Here is a 21848-nt window from a genome sequence, read left to right as displayed (position 1 = left end):
TAAACACTACTAAAGAAATTAAATGTTTTATTATTACATTTATTAAGTATGCTATTAAATAAGAAGAAAATTATGACGTCGATGACATATTGTCCTCCCTCGGCTTGGGCTTGTCTTTTGGCAGTATGCTGTAAACTTTAACGTACTGCCCTGTTATGTTCTGAAATAAACATTATTTGTTTAGGGGCTGATTTTTCAATCATAGGATAACTAACTGAAGAATAAGTTTGGAAAATATGTCAAACTGACAAGTTTATTCTTCAGTTAAAAAGATATTTGACGATTGAAAAATCAGCCCTAAGAGTAGGCGCACACCGTTGATTTTTAGTTGACCGATAGTTGTGCCCGATTTTAATTTGTATGAAGAATCGGCCAAATCGAATCGGCGTAGTGTGCGCACTCCCATACATGCCCATACTGATCAACTGCCCGACTAAACTATCGGCCGAAGAAAAATCAACGGTGTGTGCCTACTCTAAATGAAATAGCATGACCGACTAAACAAATTCATTACTTGCCAGTAGCGCCAACTGGTGGTTCAAAAACGTTTGTTTGATTGTTAATTACTTTTTGACAGCGCAGTGCACCACATATAGGTAGTTGCACACACATGCTCACAAATGTCATGCTTATTAGCAATGTTTCGACACATTGCTTAATAGTGGCACATTATGCTTTTGTGATAGTACTAGTATAATGAGTATCTATCTAATATGTTTAAAAACAACTGTCGCGTTTGCTATCGTAACTATCGTATCGTAAGCATAGTAAAATGTCCCGGTGGATATCATAGCAGTCTTGGAAACCGCAACGAATTTAATCAGAAAAACATAGATCGAAAAAAGTTTTTTCGAAAATAACACAGTTTGTGTATTCTCCTGACAATTTTTCCTGGTCATCCAAAGACTCCGTAAGTCCTCAAGACGGGAGCGTCCAACCTTCTAGAGAAGACGGAGCGACGGTGGTGAGCCAGAACAGCGTCGTGGATCAGCGCGTGCGTCATTCGCGCGAACGGGACTTATTACAATTGTCTACCACTGCAACTCCTGAATAGCCAGGATCTACAGCTCGGCCTGATTGGCCGCCAATGAAACCTAACCAGTGAAGGTTGAGTACTCCCGGGGATATCTCGGATCCCGCAACAAAAATCGGAAGAATATAGGAGTTCGAAAAAGGTGTTTTCGAAAGTAACGTAGTTTTGCATTTTCCTGATTAAAATAAATATCTGAAGACTATACCTGGTCATCCAAAGACGGTCCGTAAGTCCTCAAGACGGGAGCGTCCAGCCTCCTGGAGAAGACGGAGCGGCGGTGGTGCGCCAGTACCGCGTCGTGGATCAGCGCGTGCGTCATTCGCGAGCGATCCGCTGAGCGCGCAACGCACCGCACCTCGCGCAGCGCGTCTAAAGCTATGTTCAGGCGCACGCGCGCTAGGAACGCGTAGAGCGAACACTCTTCTTCGAACTCCTGGGGTGATAAATATTTGTGTGGATCTTTGTCATCTACAGGGTGTTAGGTAAATGGGTATATGAGCCGACACTAGCCCATGTTAACATGGTCATATAAATGGTATGGTGAAGTCAGAAAATTGATATCTTCATTTTAATTATTTTAATTTTCATACAAATCGGATTTTATAAAATTTATTTTGTATGAAAATTAAAAAAATTAAAATGATGATATCAAATTTCTGATTGAAGTCAGAATTCTTCATACCATTTATATGACCATGTTAACATGGGCTAGTGTCGGCTCATATACCCATTTACCTAACACCCTGTATATCTATAAATACGAAAGGTCACTGATTGGCTGACTCTAATTTTGCATAGGGGATTTTGCAAAATTCCACCCCTAAGGGGGTAAAACGGGATCCACGCGTACGAAGTCGCAGGCGGTCGTAGTTACAGATAAAAACCTATTGGGCTATAATAATATGCAGATTTTTATTGCAAAATCGTACTTAATTAATAAAGCTGGATACCACAGTGTTTACCTAGATATGCTGTCGTCTGTGTTACAGCGTCATAACTTTAAAAAATACTGTTACGTTTAATAGGTATATTACCTTCTTTCTATCTTTTTCTATTAAATCTTCCTGTTGGAGTTTAATTTCCTTTGCCCAACCTCTGAAATAACAATAAAATATATTGACCATTTCTTAAAAGTTTTACGTCAAGTTTGCTTATGAGAGTAGGTATTAGGTATTCGAACTTTAAGTTCTTTAGCTTAAAGGTTTAACTCACTTCCCAATGTGAAGAAACTCAGCCAGAACGTCATGGTCTTGAGGCAGCAAGTTCGGGCATTGGATCTGAGTCTCCTGCCATACCTCGTTGAGCTTTACGGTGAAGTAGTGGGAGCATAACGTTAGCACTGCCTGAAAATTAATATTAATTTGATCCATACATTTTGTAAAATATTATTTGGACCCATAAAGTCGTTATTAGGTATTTATGGACAGTTCTAAAGAAACTTGGCACCGTGCCTTCTTAATCTGTGGACTGTGAGTAGATTAAGTTTAAGTGAATTTAAGTGGATTATAAAGATTATTGCCACTCACGTTGCACTTATAAATTTTAATCATACCTCGTCTTCTGGCGCCAGTTTGATATTTTTGTACATATTATAAGCTTCGTCCGCCAATGAAACTATGTAATCTAAATCCACTGACAGCATGTGTAATAGCGCAAATGTCTGTAAACAATAATAACACCAAATATTTAAAATTTCAATATTGCATTACCTAGTTGGTATTACCGAACGCGATGGAGGACAATTGTGGATGCCCTCTGCCCCATCTAGGGGTTATAAGACCTTTTAAGCCTTAAGTCAAGTAGTGGGTGGTCCCCTACACCTACACCATAGGTGTAACAGACAGCCCACTGTGCAGAGGATGCATGGAGGCAGAAGAAACGCCGCAGCACGTGCTCATGGAGTGCAGAAGTGTAGCAGCACAACGGGCTCAAGTTCACCAATCACCAGGGTTGCTGCAGGAGGCATGTAGCGGCCTAGATTGGCTGCTTGATTTCTGAGGGGAACTGGGTTGTTTGGAGTAGGTAAATAAATAAAAAATCGCGCACAATGGCCCAATCAAGCGGCTAAGTTCGACTCGATTGTCCTGTAAAACTAACAAAGATCCCCTACACCTATTTTATTCTACATATTACTTTTCCGACTAGAACATACTGGGGCTGGGGTACGGCCCAACCTCTCAATCTCCTTATAATAATGCTGTACAAAATTAATAGGAAACCTTAGACAAGCGTGAACCGGCCAAGTCAGCAGCTGCATAGCACATTACGGTTCGTTTGCTCTTGCCATGTTTGAAGTCGGGCCCGAACATTGCACTCTTCACGTCCGCTGACATCAATGGATAGTCCAGATCTGCCGGGATATCCTTTTGTCAGAACTAAGAACTTCACTTCTTTCCAAAATTGGTACGTAATTATCCGTACATGCGATTTACTTTAGCTCTAGAGGATAACTTTGGCACAACAAAAATCTATATTATATAAAGCTCGATTACCACTGACTCACTCACTGACTGACTGATCAGGGGTATTTTTGGGGTATTTAGAGGGGAGAGGGGTAAAATTTTTGGTGTTTGTTTTAAACTAGATTTTTCGACTGCCAGCTTTACTACATTTTTTGAACCAAAAAACAAAATGGCGGCATTTTTTAAGACAACAACTTTTTTGTTTTTCATCCTGAATTTTTTCTTTTTTGGGAGTTTGTTGAGGTTGCTAAGATGTGTTAAAAAAATTGAGAAAAAAACGGAAAAACAAAATGGCCGCGCCGCCATCTTGGATTGAAAATGCGATTTCGGGGTGTTTTTAGGGAGGTGTCACTCCGAGATGCGCAATTGTTTTTGAAAATTTCTTTTAGGTATTTGTGACATGTATAGTCTTCTTAAGAGCCACATTTACAGATTATCAAAAAACAAGATGGCGGCTGAGCCGTCGGCCATTTTGTTGCGATCAAAAAATTCTCAAACTTTGGTACCAATTTTCCGGCAGATGGCGACACCGGAGTGGGGTCCAATGTTCCAGGCGATTGTTGGTCTGTTTCTTGAGTGTTGCCATGAATCGGAAAAAACTACCATTTTGGAAGAAAATTTTCCACCACGGCCCCGGATAGTAGAAAATGGAAATTTCCAAAAATTCCATAAACTTGGAATGCAGTCTGGTGACATTTGGAGACCCGAATGACATTTCACCATTTTTATGAAAAAAGTCTGGCAACACTGAAAGTTACGGGGAAAAGTTTTTTTTGCGACATGGGTGTCTTTAAAGTTAGTGACGGACAGAAAGAATAATGGCAGAAAAAAAATAAAAATGACGTTTGGTCGGATATACGACCCAGATTATGGGAAAAATCCGAAATGTCAGAAAATCAAGATGGCGGCGGCGTGTGCGGCCATTTTGTAAAAAGTTGAAAATTTTCGAATTTTTGAAATTCATTTTTCGGAGACATGGCAACATTTTGGAAAGTCGAGTTGTATGAGGCGGTTGTGTGTCTTGTCAAGGGGTTTCGCTTGGGTGAAGAAATTTCTCCAGTGTTGCCATACCTTAGGAGATTTGGTCCAAAAATGTCGAAAGTAGAAATAACGACTTCCGGTCAAAAATTTGGACGACGCCTCCTGCAAAGGGGTCGTGCAAATGACATTTGACCATTTTCATCTCGATCACCTGGCAACACTGAGAGCTATGGGGAAAAGTATTTTTTTCGACATGGGTGTCTTTAAAGTTAAGGACGGACAGAAGGAGATATAGCAGGGAAAATCTGAAAATGGGGTTTGGTCGGTTATACGACCCAGACTATGGGAAAAATCCGAAATCATGGAAAATCAAGATGGCGGCTGAGCGGGCGGCCATTTTGTAAAAAGTTTCAGATTTCTGATTTTTCAAATGCATTTTTCGGGCAGTTGGCAACATTTGGGAAAGTCGGGTTGTATGGAGCGATTACGTAGTTTGTCAAGAAGTATCGTTTTGGAAAACTAAAATTTCCAGTGTTGCCATACTTTGGGAGATTTGGTCCAAAAATGTAAAAAATAGAAATAACGACTTTCGGTCAGAAATTTGGATGACGCCTCCTGCAAATAGGTCAAACTAATGACATTTGACCATTTTTAGCTCGATGACCTGGCAACACTGGGAGTTACGGAAACTCAAAATTTTGGGACATGGGTGGTTTTAAGGAATTGTTTCACGGGATTGGGTTAAGTTAGAAAAAAAGTAAAAATGGGGTTCGGCGCGGAAAATGGTCCAGATTAAGGGAAAAATGCAAAATTTTGGAAATCCAAGATGGCCGTCAAGCGTTCACCCGTTTACCTAAAGGGACTAAATTCTCCATACAAATTGTATGCAGGGGGGCTTAGCTAACGTAGAAAAAGGCGAGGCCGAAGGCCGAGCGATAGTTTAAAGCCCGAGAGCCGCCATAGATTTATTTTTAATGCGTCAAAAAAGGACTAGAGCCCAGTGACAGACAGAAAGGCGAGGCCGAAGGCCGAGCGATGGTTCAAATCCCCACAGTACCCATAGATTTACTTGTGTTGCGTCAAAAAAGCACAAGAGCACCGCGACAAACAAAAACTAGCCCCGTGTAATTTTTGCGAGGCCGAAGGCCGAGCTCCGAATGCGAGGCCGCAGGCCGAGCGCCGCGTAGGGCGAAGCCCGGAGCGGCCAGCATCGCAGATCTAGCTTTTGTAGCCCGCGTAGCGGGCGACCAAAGCTAGTATATTTAATAAATTGCGATTTACTTTAGCTCTAGGGGGCAACTTTGGCTCAACAAAAATATATTTAAATTGAGCAAACTGTCTAGTAACCAACTAAAAATAACTACTGTGCTGAAAGGGTTAACATTGACTTGTCGAATGTAGGTATGTCGTTTATCGATATTGCTACTATGTAGAGGTGTGAAATTAATGTTTTTTTTTTGTTTTGCGCCAAACCCCTAGGGTGAAAGTACGGTAGACCTAAACAGATAGGTATCCATTTTAAATAAATGGTAGGAATTACATAGAAATAAATATGTATGTACGTATAATTAAGCCCCGACAGCTTCTTCCGAAGGGGCAACACACTTTTCGGCCTAGTTTTACTTTTATTTAACTAATTAAGTACATATTTGTAAAATACTAAGTACCATAAGTAGGTAGTTATTTATTACAAGGTCCTTGAACTTAAAACTCGACAGATTCTGAAGATCGAAAACATCTAAATGGCCGTCATGTCTCTATTAGGCGGCGTACTAATATGGTAACTAACCTTGTATTATTCCATTTTCATTTAGACGGACACCGGTCCGGTGGCATTCGTCTCTAAATATGGCAGCCAGCAGGGTAGCGATCGTCGCCCCTCGCTTTACCGTCATCGGATTCTGTCAAAGTAATGATTATCAAAAGGTTTTTCTTATCCCTGGGTCACACACATCACGATAACCCGAAGATTCACGCTATATCGCTATGTTTGTAGCCAAGTATTCGCGTAAGTATACTTACTGTGTAGTACTTAGGTGTTCTTTTGCATAGTTTAGTCGCTAGACTTCGCTCCGCTGTCGCCCGAATGTTAATCGCGATGTGTGCGATCCAGGAGTCGCAGTAGGTAATTTATCTACTTACGATTACGGTATTATTTTAGAGATTTGTCAATCAATTGCTCTTTTTTTCTGAAACGGCCCGGATGATGAGCAAGGATACTAGTATAAAGACTGGACCAGTGCAAAATGGTTGACATTTTTACGGTGAAAATAATCTAAGATAAAGGTAATACGCAAGTGACTCTACTTTCCTCTCATTGGTATCCTTTCAGAAGGCTATTCTATGGGTTCCTAACATACTCACGGCATGACTAGCGCCCATGGTGGCTCGCCAAGACACGAGCTGGCCAACCGCGTCGCCCGCGCATGCTACGTCGCATAACATCGCCAACGCGATGCACTGGACTGGAGCCCTTGTCATCTGGAAAGTTTAATGAGGCGTACGTAGATCGCGTGCGAACTGCGAAGTAAACAGAGCACACTTGACACTAGCAGTGTGGCATTTGAAAACAAATCACACTTAACACTGGCACATCAAGCTAGCAGTGTGGGATCTTATTATTTATTATTTAGATGTACCTAATAGGTACGATATTGCTACAAAATCGTACCTCAACCATGAACAAACAACTCGTAATCGTATAGTAGGTACCAAATACTCGCATGTGCAGTCGACTTTACCTACAAGCAACACGTCAATGCGTTTCTAAGATGATTAATTTGCCTCGTACCTACTTTACTGATGTAAGTAGCCTACTGTTAATGCTAACTGTTAAACTATAATACACAATTTGGTGCATTAACAACGACATTATTAAATGGATTGCACTGTGCGAAACAAAAAATAATTAACGTTTTTACACGATCTGTTCACACAAATACGGAAAAAGTCCGGCAGTAAATAATAATAATTTACGACGTTAGAAAACTGAACGATACAATAACGGGTAAAATAAATACGGCTCGGTCACGGATAAACAAAGATGGACAGTAGAACGAATTTAACTAGGGACATTAATCCAATTGAACAGTCGAAGGAGGAAGTCACGATGGCGTCCGATGCTGCGGGCCTTTTCTCAATTGATTAAGAGAATTGGATCATAGAATACAAAATTCCGTGATCCAAGTTAATCGTCTACCTACAGCTTTACTGCTTTACATTTAATTTAGGGCGTTTCACGTGAAGCGGACACCATGGACTTAGGACTTTTGGTTGTCCGCTTGACGTGAAATTTCCCATTTATTTTCGTTTTCAGGCAGCAAGCTGGTGCCTATCTACATAGTCAATACCCACGTCTTGATCTTATTTAAATCCTGAACGAACGAGCTTATCGTTCGTTTCAACCAAAGAGCGTCCACTGTCCAGCCGTGGACGTCATTTGGCTGAAAAATGGATCTCTCCCAAGGATTTACACAGCGACTACTAAGACTAACTAACAAGTTCTTATTTACTTAGTTGTGTAGAGTCGAGCTATCATTTGAACTTGTTCACAGCATTTCAAGTCTTGGTGAGTTTGACGTTACAAAAACATCACAGGAATCTACTCAGTTTAACTGCAGTGCTATAAATAACTTTGACATTACCTAAGTCCCCAATATTATTACCGCGTACAGAATCTACTATGAATTTATCGATGAACATTGTTTCTATTGTCCCATTTTACAACGCTAAGTGAAAGTAATACCTACCGGTTGTGGACACAGCTATTCAAATTATACTTACATTGTTATTTGTAACAGTGACATTATGGGTCTCGGTAATTGATAAATGTAGATAGATTATAACATTTGCGTCAGGCTTAAGCTTCTTATAAGGAGTTATTTGTATTGATGGTCTTTGAAGATAATTTTATTATTTTTTTACTTTTTAAGCCATCTTACTAGAGGACAGAGTAATATTTGATGATAAACGTCCAAACACTCCCAATATTTAGATTCTTGAATAAATTAACAAACTCCGAAGATTGTAGGCTCATTTGGATGCGCGTCATGTCGGGGGATAAAGTACAAGCCAATAAAAAGTTTTTATTAAAAACAATACTCACAGAAATCAAGTCTAAAAGTTTGTAAATCCCGTTGTTTGATATGAATATGGCCCTGTAGTCGGATCTCCAAATAATTCCTTCCCAGATGAGGTTTAACAACGCAACCAGCCATCTGTAACAGTGAATTAAAAACCTATCCAGTAAAGACCCAGTTTGTCCCAGGATAATTTAAACTGTCAATGGACCAACAACGAAATTAATCCGAAGAACATAGGAGGTTTTTGAAGTTGAGGATCGACTTCAGAGCCCGATTTGATGCTGAGTTTCCAGTATAGACCTGCTTGCTAGAAAGTGCGCATCCGATTTTTAAGAAACAGTCCATTTTGGTGTCTTAAGGAAATTACTTAATTAAAACCCGTTAATCAAATTGCGAACCTATCATTCACAATGAAGTGCTTGTCAAGCGAGAACAGAACAGAGTCCAGCATCTTCTTGATGAGGGCGTTGATGGCGTGAGGCCACTTGATGCTGGGGTACACGCAGCACGTCAGTCGCTTGTTCACGTCCACCGCGTGTGTGAGCAGGCGCAGACAGAGAGCGATGATCAGCTGGCTCTTTTCCACAGGAGGCGTCTTGCACTCCAGCAGCGTGTAGCAGAGATCTGGAAATTAAACGCCTTTTCTAGTGGATAGCGACGTGCTTTTATGTCTGATTGCAATGGATTTCCTAACTACCGTACCTTAAGGACAAGTCCATCGAATAAGGGTGTTTCCACATTATAACAGGGCTCGGGTGAATGAGGGGGACTTGCCCATAGAACCATAGTATGATGGCGTGGTCACATATGAGCAACGAAGAGTATAATTGAATAGCATCCGCCAATCACATACATCCCACATGCCCTACTTATATCATTACACAAGTTATAACGTGTAGGTATTAATATCTTAAAAATTATGATGTAAGAATTAAGACATAAAATTCTTAAACCTGAATCAGTGTCGTAACTAGCGAGACTAGCATCTACAATATCCATACAAATAGCCAAATACATAGTTCTGAGATGGGATGACTATAATACGCATTATTATAAGTATTGTTTTACTACTAATAAATGAGTGATTGTGACTTAATACTTGAAAACACAGAAGAATAATATTACGTATGATAATTATAACCCCGTGAGTATCGAAGAGGTCCCGCAGAGAGGTTCTCTGGTCTGCCGGGTCTCTGTTGCTGATGATGACGTGCAGCAGTCGGACGCACCAATACAGCACCGGCAGCTCGTACGGACTCTCGGAATACCACTCGATGTACCACATCACCCTTTGGGAAATGGGCCTATTTAGCCAGATTTGTGTCAGCCAGACAATTTTCAATTTAACTACTTATTTCCCTTATTTCAAAGCTTTCAGATACCGGTAATAATTTAGAAAGTTCCGCGATTGGGAATCGAACCCACGAAGCGACGCCACGATCCCTGCTGCGCTCAAGGCAATTCCGAGCTAATTTTTAGCGAAAAACTAGGAAATTGCTTAGTTTACAGACAGTCTTTTTTTAGAAAACTGACGATAGACAATTTCTAGACGGATAACATAAGTAGGTTGTATCAAAAAGGAATCTTGCCCCCGTTTAAGTCTGTATACTAATTTAAGTAATTTTTAGAGGTTGACGTTTTAGATGAAAACTTATTAATAATACCTGTAGAATCTTTTAAAATTTTCCTTATCCTGCCTGATGTAAAGATAAATTCTAAATATCTTAACCTACTATTACCTCCTGGTTAAACCGTAATCCCCTGCTAGTTTTGTAGGTGTGTATGGCAACACACACACCAACGCCTGGAGGGCAGTTTTCCGTAACTCCGCAAAGAGGGCAGGGGACCACCTCGCCCTGAGGTAGCAGAGTCCAGGGTCTATCAGGTACATTAGACCCATGAGCCAGAGTCGGGATTCCACCATCTAGAATATTCGAATAATGTTTAGTTTTGGCGATTAGAAAGATTGACCCAAAAAAAACTTATTTATTGACAATTCTGGAGTACTGGAGTCTGAACTCTTTTAACAACCTGAAAAAGATGATCATGTTCTTTATAAACTACATGAAAGAGGGCTATCTAATTGAACTCTACTAATTTGGATCATCAAATTTCACAAAAGCACAGAACAGGAAAGTTTCAGCTCAAAATAAGAAATAGTTGTTGCAATTCACGAAGGTGAGTGACCTTTAGGTACATGTGTGGTGGCTCGCTCTGTTTCTTTTTCAAAAGATTTGATAGACTAGACATTACACCACGTTATGTGATGTGCATGTACGTACACGTACACATACAAGTAAAGCTCTCGCCTTCGTGAGTTGTAAGAATTTAACACAACAAACTATGTAAAGTCTTGAATGATAGAAGAAAGACGACCTTAGTGAGATCATAACAACCAGTCCCATGATGGACTTACATAAATATTGCTTGGGAAAATTTTGATAAAGTTCACGCATAGGTTGATAAGGATCTTCTTGAACTGGACGTCCTGCTGACTGGTGTTGAAGTTGACCGTCTGGATCCAGTCCGGCCTGGGCGGGAGCTCGGTCAATACGGACAGCGACATTACATCTGGTTTGCAGTAAAAATAGAAAATATGTAACTAGGTCTTAGATTAATAAAACCTAGATAGATAGTCAGTGCACGAAAGGTGAGGCAGATTTTAGTAAGCCAGAATGGCTTACTCGTAAACGTCACATGAACTGTCAAAGTGAAAAATTGGTAAACACGTCCGACGACTTTTAATTAATTAAGACGGTTTGTGCTGTGAAAGGGTGTCTAAATACATCAGAAAAACTAAAGAAAGTGACCAGTGTTACATTTCATAAGTAAGTACTACGATTCGACGCGTATTTTGCTTGAATTTGGCTTTCAAAAATTAAATACGGGAATGATACCAGTAACAAGAAAATTTATTTCCCAATTGTTCGCCGCACAAATACACTTCCTTTTTTATGAAATCGAGAATTTTCAGTCGATTTATCTTATTGTAATTAGGTCGGTACTTTGAATTCAATAAATAAGTAAGTACATGATGCGTTTTGTTTTTGTTAGTTATAAAATAATTAAAAACGTATTAAAAATTTCCCTACTTTCGGGAAAATCGCCTTCACTGTCTACACTCCCCAACAAAATTGACACTAATGACATAAGATTTTTGCCTCACTCTTGACGAAGCGTTTGTATGAAGACTATCCATCTAGGTTTTATTAATCTAAGAACTAGGTCTAGCCCTTACCTCGGCCAGTGCCTGAGGTATGGGAGCGGCACCGGAGGGGTCACCCCTGTTTCCACATAAGCCAGACAGTTTTTACAGTTCCAACACCTTGCCAGACAGTTTTTTTTGGATTGCTGCCAAAGCCACGATGACCCAAACTTCATGATTCACCAACATTCTATCCTACTTATATTGGAAGCATACGCTGACAAACTTTCAGCTTTTATAAAATGACGTAGGTCTGGCGTTCACCAGCTCTTAGTCTAGTTATGGAAAGTAAGCAAAATTCGTCCCTACTTCGATTGCCTAAGCAAATGGCATTTATGTAAAGTGATCATCCAAGACAGTTGACGCAACAAATTAGCACCATTCGAAAGTATAAGTACTGATGAAAACTGTGTTAAAGACAACGTTTGTAGTGTTGGGAGATAAGAATAATTGTACACGTTCATCATGACGCTAACACAATGACAGGAACATATTTTACAATTAAACATCTACAACGAGGAACGTTGTAGTAGATTATCATCTGTCTACAAATAACTAACTAGTATCTGATTTTTAGACTCTTCTTAAATTTTACGTGATTTTTTCCTAAATTGATAAAATAACAATATCTAACTAGTTACAGAACATTACGACCATAATTTAACTAAAAATTAAATACCTACAGTTAGGAATTAGGATCTACAGATGAACTACAAATGAAGTCCAATCAGTAGGTTTAGCATTTCCGGAGAAATATCTAAAACCCTTAACGCATGAGAGCCAGTAATTAATTATCATGAAATTGTAAGTAAGTAAGTAAACATTTACCCAGTTACTAATGATTTTACCTCCCATAAGAATCATGGAGAATGCATTCAGGCGTTCTCTAAAGATGTCAAGAAGAACGGCAGCGAACACCGTCAGTGTGGTCCTCTCACTCTGATGCTCCCGCGCGCGGCACTCGTAGCGATACGCCCAGATAAAACATCTTAATAAAAATAAGTTAATAATTGGTATCATCATCATCATCATTTCAGCCATAGCTGAACATAGGCCTCCCCCAATGATTTCCACAATGGCCGGTTGGTGGCGGCCTGCATCCAGCAACTTTCCGCTACCTTTATGAGATCGTCGGTCCACCTTGTGGGTGGACGTCCTACGCCCTTTCCGGTACGTGGCCTCCATTCCAGAACCTTGCTGCCCCATCGACCGTCAGTTCTGCGTACTATATGCTCTGCCCATTGCAGCTTGCTAATCTGTTGGGCTATGTCAGCGACCTTAGTTCTTTTTCGGATCTCCTCATTTCTAGTTCGATCTCGTAAAGAAACACCTAGAGCCCATTAATTGGTATATCTAATCAATAATGTATTGGCCTTTAAAACAGGTGATCATTTCAGTATAACAAAGTAACATGACAAATTGATATTAATACAAAGGATGTACTTGCATCAAATAAATATATTTCTTTCTTACTTTCAAATACAATATCTTGATTTCTACTCTATGTGGAGAAAAGTAAAGATAGAACTACGTTATCGGGTAAAACGGTGTAGTCGGCCGTTTGGTGTAGTGGTTCGAAACGGACTACTATTCCGGAGGTTGCGGGTTCGATTCCCGCACAGTACAAACATTTGTGTGCATGAACATATTTGTTTGTATTGGACTGGGCGTTTTCTATGTATAATAAGTATGTATTTACAAAAAAAAAGTATTCAAGTATGTTTATATCCGTTGTCTAGTACCCATAGTACAAGCTTTGCTTAGTTTGGGACTAGAAGCGCAGTGTATAATGTCCAAGGATATTTATATAAAAAAAAAAACATTTGGGTATTAAAGTAACTACGTACCTTTGACTGTAAATATCTGGACATGGAAGAATCTTTCTGTAGGCTGGGTTCTGTTCTACATATTCCCTCGTCGTCTTAACTAGCACCAAGAGTAAAGAAAGGGTTGTGCTTATATTAACAGTGCTATCACCTGAAACAAAGCGCTATGCTTGATGTAAAATTCCTACGGATTTGAGGTAAGGAATTGGATGAAATTACCCCTCTAGATACTAACCCAGTTTTACATTCATATCCTGAGGATCTGCTGGATTAACATCGTATATTGGCAATTCTCGTTCAGGAAAGTACGGGTTAAAGCGGTAAAATATGTTTTCTATTATATTCTCCTTCATCATTTCGATGCCTGAGAACGAAACATATATTTTGTCGTAATAATTAGTGTATGATTGCGCTGTCAATAAAGATTCTTTGATATTTTATTAAAATATTACAAAATAATTAGAGACTGTGCTGTCTAAAATGAAGTCTGTTATTGATGTATGTCCCTATTGTCCACGTGTTGGCACATTGGAAATTGTTGGTTACTTTTTGTTATGCTGTTAGTGTCAAATTAATTGTAACAATAATTTATTATCTACTCACAGTTATCCACTGAGTCACAAGCGAGGAGCAAAGCAATTTCCAAGAAAGTGGGGAATCTGTGCGCGTTGGCTACTGCCAGCATCCTCACCGTGGTTTGGTAAAGAACCGGCGGAGCAGCGGCCAGAACGTGCCTTAGATGAGCACAGCCGTGGCCTCGGATGCAGTCAGGCACAGACAGCTGCCAGATCAGAGCATTGCTGACCAGACTAAACAGATCTTCGTCTTCTAAACGCATAAGCAAATACCCTGCAGGATTAACCCAAAAGCATTCTTTCAGTAAACGCTTAGCTGTAGTAGAACAATGTATATGTATGTATGGCTTCTAGTAAGCAGCTGGTGCCATAAAATTACCACGTCACTCCACGCACACGTCTGCTGTTTACCAGGTCCCTATCCTTACCAGTGCAGCAGTCGAAGTTGGTAAAATCATGGTGAACCAAGGGGCAAGGACCATGTCAATACTCAGAAATCAGATGTGTAAAATAATAAAACGAATTACAAAAGTGTTTAAGTAAAGCTAATGTCTAATGTAGAGCCATGGTCTAAGTCTAACAGCGAAAATAAGTTGCGTGACGTAAACATCTACTAAAACATGATTTCTATGTAAGGCACTCATGATGTGGAGATCAACGTCATTATCATCAACTCTTTATCCCACTTAAGTGTCGAAAAGGAACCTATGGTGCCGCTAGTTTTCCTCCTAACCTAATTCCAACGACCAGAACACAGTAAGTACTTAACTACTCGCGTCTTAGGTACAAATTATTGTTTCATTCGTTCGTTCGTTTCAGCCGAAAGACGTCTACTGCTGGACAAAGGCCTCCCCCAAGGATTTCCACAAAGACCGGTCCTGCGCCGCTCGCATCCAGGTGCCTTTCTTTTTAGGCGCAATTTTGTTTGTGTATTTAAAATCGCAAAATAATGTGATTTTATGTTTATAAATGATATTTCGTGTTAAGAGCGTTTACGCCGTTTGGCGCAAAAACAGTACTTTTTCAACTCGTTACAATCATTAACCAGTAATACTACAAATATGTTATAGACATAAATAGTTAGGCAATTTCGTCGTCTAAATAGTTAATTGAGAAAATATTGCGATTAGTTTAGCATTTAAGAATTCTATCAAGATAAGTCCACACAGGTTTTGTAAATTTCCACTTTAGCGTCAGTTTACAAGCTGAAATTTTTATAAAAATACTGTGAAAACGATTTAACAAACATTTATATCCTATAGCATAGATCCTTGGGCAAATAGTTATCTGAGAAAATTTCTTTTTTAATGCTTTTAACACACATATTATGTATAGTTGCTATTGAAATTCAATTCAATATCGAAATAAAGTTAGTTAGTCAAGAAACACACTAGGTGACACCACTGGTATTTTGTTACACAGGTTAGTAATAATTTCAACAGTTGCAACATAACAGAAGTGACAAAACAACATAAAATAAAGATGACTAGCGTTTCAAATAGTTCCCTGCGTCAGAGTGATGTGTGCCGCAGCGATGCAAAAAGCAAAGATCTCAGTATAAACACTACCCTCAAAAGGGCAGAACACTGATTTTCAGCTTTTGCTAGAGAACGCATGAAGCGTACAGGTACGGAATGAACCCGCTCGCTTTCGGGAACAATATCTACATTAGTATAAAATATATGATGAGACAAATAATCTTATGGTATAGTGTGCTTACTTTCTGTGAAAGTGTTCTTTCACAGAAAGCAGCAGTGGAAAGGGGGAGCGAGAGGCCGACACTCCGGTTATCCGCCGCCGACACCCTGGGCGCAAGAGGACAGCTTATGGTCTCCAACTGTCACTTCTTAACAGGCCTCGGTCGCTAGACATGGAGGTGTCTGGTGGCGGCTAAGGACGAATGCTACAGGCAACAGCCAATGGCGATGTCCCGCGTTCCCTCATATCACTCATATGGATCATGGCAGAAACAGTCAGGTTTTAGTGGGTGTAGGGACTACCCACCTTCTGGTAGGAAGAACCCCACATAACCCACTAGCTGCCCCCGCAGCTAGTGGGTCATGGTGGATCAAAGTATTTTGGTTTGACTATAGAGTGTGAGAACACGCACACAGTCATAATTATTTTAGTGTGAATAAAACTAGCATCGAAATTACCTAAACTTGACATGCCACGCTAGACGTAAACGCTCTTAAGACAGTCATTAGTACGAGTACCCCTATTTCTTTCGCTGATAAAATATGTCACGTCAATTATTGGTGATTCGTGTATTTTTTTCGAGATGAATAGGATATTTATTTATTTTTATTATACGGCCTCATGTCCAATCATGGATCAATTAATAGCTTTCACATTTCGTTTATTAAAAACAATTTGATGACTAATAATATCGTATGTCATTTGAAGATATAAAGCGAGTCTATATCACTTTCTTGTAAGTTGCTTACATAACTCCAAAGTAACTTAGCAATTAATTCTAATGACATAAGAAGTCTATCGACAGAAGGAGTCAATTTGCAGCTAATAAAGTCCAATGACACAACAGTTTTTCGATTAAGATAATATTTTCACAAATTCATAGCGGCCTGTGAATAATGTTTATTAAAATATAGAATAACTAGCATTTACATAATATGACTTTGCTTTGGTAGGTTTTGGAGCAACAGTTGAATTTGTATTAAACAAGTACTAATTTTGTTTAGTAACTGAAAATAGTTTTTGTTTTTGCCTCTAAGTCTTTAGGTCCTGGATAACCAAAGGTTAATCAAATGCGATGTCTGATTGATATTAATTAAGGGCTGTTTTACCTCTTTAAAATTATACCTCTACTTACGTTGTCGCGTATTCGCTAAATTCTAAGATTCTAAATTCTAATCTGTGACTTGAACATTGTTCGTTCGGTCTATTAGATACCTAGTGTATTTCAAAAAACTCTGGATGAGCTATCTCCCGAAACCTTCCATTTAGTTTCTCGGACACCCTGTATAAGTAGCATGTTAGACAATCGAACTCAATCAAAAGTGGGACAGTGCATTCAGACATGTCAGGCACGCGTTTGGTCCATAACCATAACGACTTCATAATGGCAGTAAAATCCCTCGAGTGTCAGTGGCATTGCCCTCGTTGTGGTAGATATGGATTAGATCACGTACGTTATAAATAAATAGTACAAGATCTAGGTACGAACGAACTCCATAGCACATAATAACTAGAAAACCTCTATAATTATTGTACTAACTCCATAATAAAGCCTTCAATATCAACGCATTACAAAAATGCTCTAAACAGCTCTACAAATAAACTAGACATCATACTACGAGTATACGAGTACCTACTAGGTATATTTACTAGATAGGCAATCCAAAACTACACTCAAAATTATAAAGGAACTAAGTAGCTTTTCGCCCGCGGCTTCGCCCGCGTCAAAAAGGCTGTTAGACTGTTTTTAGTGTATTCCCGGAAATTATTCGAATTTTTCTCGCCGTTAAAACCATCCTTGGATTTCAACATAAAAAAAGGATTGGTTAAATTTGTCCGATATGGTGGAAGATATCTACATTTCTAGGCTATGATTAATTTAAATTGACCCGCAATTTATATGAATATTTAACAGTTTAAGAACGAGGTGTATCAGATGTAGATTAGATCTAGAATACGGATCTAATAAAGACTCACCCAAAAATCCAATATAAGACCTCAAAGTATCAAAGTAACTGATCACATCGGAGGCTACGTTCAGGAGTACAGGCCTTTCCATGTTGATGAGCAGCTTCAACAAGTGTTCCTTTAGATGAGGTTTCTTATGGTACGTCTCCACTAAGTAATCCACGACTGTGCACACGCTGCCTAATAAGTCTATTTTCTGGATATTTTATAGGAAGATATTTTGCTATTGGTAATAGGTATACGTTTTCTGCAGGCAATCATACATAAGCTATTTGATTGCCAATGCATGTCGATGAGCAGGGCCCCGATTGCGCTAAAAAAATTCAACTGCGACTAAGCGATTGGACGACGAACGTAAATTAGCTTTTTGACAAATCCGTATCGTGGTTTCGTGGTATCGTTTTGACAGGTAAGTACCTAAGTAGTTCATGACAACGAAGCTGAAGCGCCTTTACGTAAAAGCTGACAAAAAGCTACTTTTTCTCAAACGCCAGTCAAACGCGTCACAAACATTAATTTCTAACTAGTTCAAATCCTGACGGATTATCGAGTACAATATTTATTTTATATGGAATTTTCAAAAGGATACATATCCATAGTAAGAGACTCTCGCTAAATCCCGGAGATGGGTGTCCAGGCGGAAGGCTTGGTCAACCCCTACAGGGTCGGTGACCAGGAACTCCAGTTTCCTGGCTATGTCCCAGCCGTATGCTGGAGGGCATTGCTCTGTCCACTTCTGGTCTGAAAAGTGAAAGAAGCTCATAAACATATACCTATGGCTCGTAAACGTATACAAGAATGTTGACCATTTAAATCAAACTGTTTTACATATTAATGTTGAAGAAACCATCAGGGGACACGTTGCTTGCACAAAATGGTAACCATAAGTCCTTTCCCAAGCTTCAAAGTTAATACCAAAATTGGTTCAGTAGCAGTTAGGCGTAAAATCGTAAAAAAACAGACAGGCAGCAGTATATTTAGTACTAAGTGAAATGCCTACACATAACAGAAATAAAATAACACAACATGAGATTTAAATCCGAATCAGTAATTAATTAACGCAGACTTTAACTTTCCTTCTAATTCTGTATGCAGATGATGAAATTATTAGACCAGCGCTGTTTTATTGCACCTCCTTATTGAGCACACTCTGTCACACTTCATCAAAAGGTAAGTGGAGTGGGCGAAGAAAGCGGCGTTCATTGAAGGACAATCGATCCAAATGATATCAAACTTTCATTAAAACAAGACCTAGTTAATTAGACAAAGCATTAATTGTTTGGTAAACCATCTATAGACAGCTGACTTCTATATAGAAAGTAATTTTTAAAAGTTAGGTATTCAACTGTTCGAGAAATCCAAGCTCAGTATTTTTGGATTTACAGAAAAATACATTTTGTGCCCAATAAATCGAAACATACGTCATGACGCAGTGATAATTTACGCAAAACCTGGCGGTGGCTTCTTCACATTACGTAGAAACAGTCGAAAATAATATGGATCAAGATCCAATTTTACTAAGGTTTCAGGCTTTAGCTTAGACGAATCAAATTTCATTATTCTTAAAACCCACAAGTCTGCTCAGTGTTGATCTCCAGTTATCCTCCAGTCGCCAGTAACAGTGCGTGTGCAAGTTAGTATTATCTAGTTAATGTCCTAAAAAGTGGCAATGTTTTTCCTAACGGTCAACAGTTTCTATGTGTATTGATGTTTAGAAAACTGTGCAGGTTAATCCTGTTCCGCAAGATCGAAGAAAACTGATACGAAACTTAATTGATACTTGTGTTTTTAATTTCCTATGGACAAATGGATAAATGGTTTGGTAAATTTAGTTGATTGGTGATGACGGAGAATGATTAGCAACGGTACTAACCAACAGGAATAGGGTCCAGTTCTTTCAAGAGGTTCCTTTTCAACAGTCCTTTATCGGTGTACTGCTTTCCCTCAGGGCCATGGACGCACTTGAAAGTTAACGATGACCCAGACATTGACTCCGACATACCCACGTATTGATCGCTATTAATCCTTTCAAAGGCGTCCCCATGACTTTCCCTCCTAAAATATTGAGTTCCAGAAGAACTAAGCGACGTTATGCAGTCTGCTTTTGCTTTTTTTGAAGGTTTAGGAGACTTGCTTGGAGACTTAGTCGAAGACTTGTCAGGAGACTTGGTGCTGTTTGGGGATTTGGGAGATTTGCTCGGAGACTGAGTAGAAGTCGGCGACTTGCTGTTTCCTTGCTGAGGACTAGTTGATGTGAATGGAGTGCGTTTCTTTTCCATTTTTATTAAATAAATATTATGACGTTCGAGTCAGTTACAACGTCAATTGTTGACGTCTATGTCATTCAAGTCAACGTGACTTCTTTGTAGTTTTTTACTTTTTATGGCTTTGAATTTTTTTTATCTGTGGCGCATATAAAAAGGTTGTTAGATTTTATTGCAGACTTATTTTGAAATCTGAGAACTATGATGCGATTTTCACATCAAGTATTGCAAAGTATCTGTGACATCTGTTTAAACTGTAGCGGTTGGCGCAGCGAATCGGTCAGGTCCCCTGCGCCGGCGCAACTGTGCCGCTGAATTTATCCGGCTCGGGGACCAACGGAGCGGCGCGCGAGTCGCGGCTAGCGGTTAGTAGCGCCCCGACTTAGCGAGCCGACGAACGTCCCGCAGTCGCTTGCCCATTTCACTCAGTACCATACGATAATTCATTAGTTTTCCCAACGAGAAAACCAAGTGAAATAAAAGTTTGCAGTGGACCAGTTTTTGTGGGATTTGTAGTGTAGCCACTGTGCCTGTGTTGGACTACGGTGAGTTTGAATTTTCCTTTATTTTCCGTCGTATCTAACACGGCGTTCTGTTTGTTTGTTGACATTATTACGTGTAGTGATAATGGAATAATTGCGCGGTGAAACCTTCTGAAGGTTGACTTGATACGTTTACGAGCGGCGTTAGACAGTCGCAAATGTATACGCATTGCATATTTGGATCAAGTTGGACTTTAAAGGTGTGACTTTCATTTGTTTAATTTGCAATTTCTCATTCCGTCGTGCCTTTTAATAAGTGGCTATTTAAATACAACGAATTGTTCTAAGTGCCGGGGCAGGTATGTAATTACGCGATAAAACGAGGACAAAAACAGAAAAAGCGAACATAATGATTGTCCAACGTCTGTTATAGCAATTGTGAGTTGAATGGCAGGTGTTTGAATGGTCCGGCGATGAGTGACGCAAGGCTCGGCTCTTTCATGCAGCCGCTAATTTACCAGTGACGCTTTTCCATTTAGAACACTGTTTACAGATTATATACATAAGCGCAGATTAACACTCATAGCTAAGGCTTTGTCTATAGTTATAAGTAAAAATAAGCAACACCGTTTAAGTAGATCGAAACACTTCAAAGGCTACGTCTGTCCGCCGTATAGGATTTTTCGGGGCAGTTCCAGAACTCCCTATTTACACTATTGGAATTTTATCAAAAATATCAACAACAACACTGATGCGATTTTTTCGGCCTGTATCTCACCTGTTGGAAAGTGATAATCAGGTTGTTTTGAATTGATCAGATTAGCTTTAAAATCCCGTTTTCCTGGAATCAAAATGATACCTAAATAAATGATAATAAAATTCTAGAACAGGTTATGTTTACTTTAAATCTAGCACGTCTAGATAGCTGCTGTGTACCAAGCAGTGTTGGCAAAAAGTTAATCTGATTAATGATTAAAAATTAATGATTAAAATCATAATCAAACTTTTTTGATTATGATTAGTTAATCATTAATCAAAAATTTTGATTAAGATTAATTAATCATAATCATTAATCGTTAATTTGATTATTTGATTAACTATTTACTATTTTCATAAGAAAAGGGTTGGGAGTGTATGAAAAGGTACCCGCGACTTATAAAATATCTAGCAAAGGGGGGATCTGGAGTTGTACTGTCGTTTTCCCAAAAAACTGCGTCAATTTTCAAAACACTTATCGCACTAGTTTTGTTTCTCACAATTTCTTCTATTCTT

The 21848-nt window shown here is 39.3% G+C and overlaps 2 protein-coding genes across 2 annotated transcripts in view; one reads left to right on the top strand and one right to left on the bottom strand.

Moving 5' to 3' along the window:
- Positions 1 to 20109, bottom strand: LOC114354684 (uncharacterized). Its single transcript, XM_028307194.1, has 20 exons — positions 19704 to 20109; positions 18420 to 18571; positions 17840 to 18026; positions 14193 to 14438; positions 13825 to 13953; positions 13611 to 13740; positions 12612 to 12751; positions 10975 to 11129; positions 10298 to 10482; positions 9684 to 9847; positions 8957 to 9182; positions 8582 to 8693; positions 6841 to 6957; positions 6266 to 6377; positions 3253 to 3383; positions 2586 to 2693; positions 2246 to 2376; positions 2068 to 2128; positions 1239 to 1466; positions 1 to 160 (listed from the first exon to the last, which is right to left on the bottom strand). Exons 1-20 carry the CDS (start codon positions 20107 to 20109, stop codon positions 71 to 73), a joined length of 3210 nt encoding a protein of 1069 aa, XP_028162995.1. The 3' UTR covers positions 1 to 70.
- A 314-nt stretch (positions 20110 to 20423) lies between these two features.
- The window catches only part of Nost (Nostrin), a 79420-nt gene continuing 77995 nt past the window's right edge, over positions 20424 to 21848 (top strand). The window contains exon 1 of the mRNA XM_028307184.1: positions 20424 to 20639. The gene's annotated coding sequence lies outside the window, so the exon portion shown is untranslated. The remainder of the gene's footprint in view (positions 20640 to 21848) is intronic.

The sequence above is a fragment of the Ostrinia furnacalis genome, unplaced genomic scaffold, assembly GCF_004193835.3.
Source record: "Ostrinia furnacalis isolate ACB-3 unplaced genomic scaffold, ASM419383v2 OfSCF2106, whole genome shotgun sequence".
In the NCBI taxonomy this organism is placed as follows: Eukaryota; Metazoa; Arthropoda; class Insecta; order Lepidoptera; family Crambidae; genus Ostrinia; species Ostrinia furnacalis.
The sequence above is the reverse complement of the archived record's forward strand: the minus strand, read 5'-3'. Positions and strand labels throughout refer to the sequence as shown.

Excerpts from the sequence above, each read along its gene's own strand:
- LOC114354684 (XM_028307194.1), bottom strand. The coding sequence starts at position 20,109 with ATGGAAAAGAAACGCACTCCATTCACATCAACTAGTCCTCAGCAAGGA. Across the intron at positions 18,027-18,419 it reads GAGTCTCTTACTATGGATAT|AAAATAGACTTATTAGGCAG; the intron begins GTATCCTTTTGA and ends TAAAATATCCAG. Across the intron at positions 2,377-2,585 it reads AACTGGCGCCAGAAGACGAG|GCAGTGCTAACGTTATGCTC; the intron begins GTATGATTAAAA and ends ATTAATTTTCAG.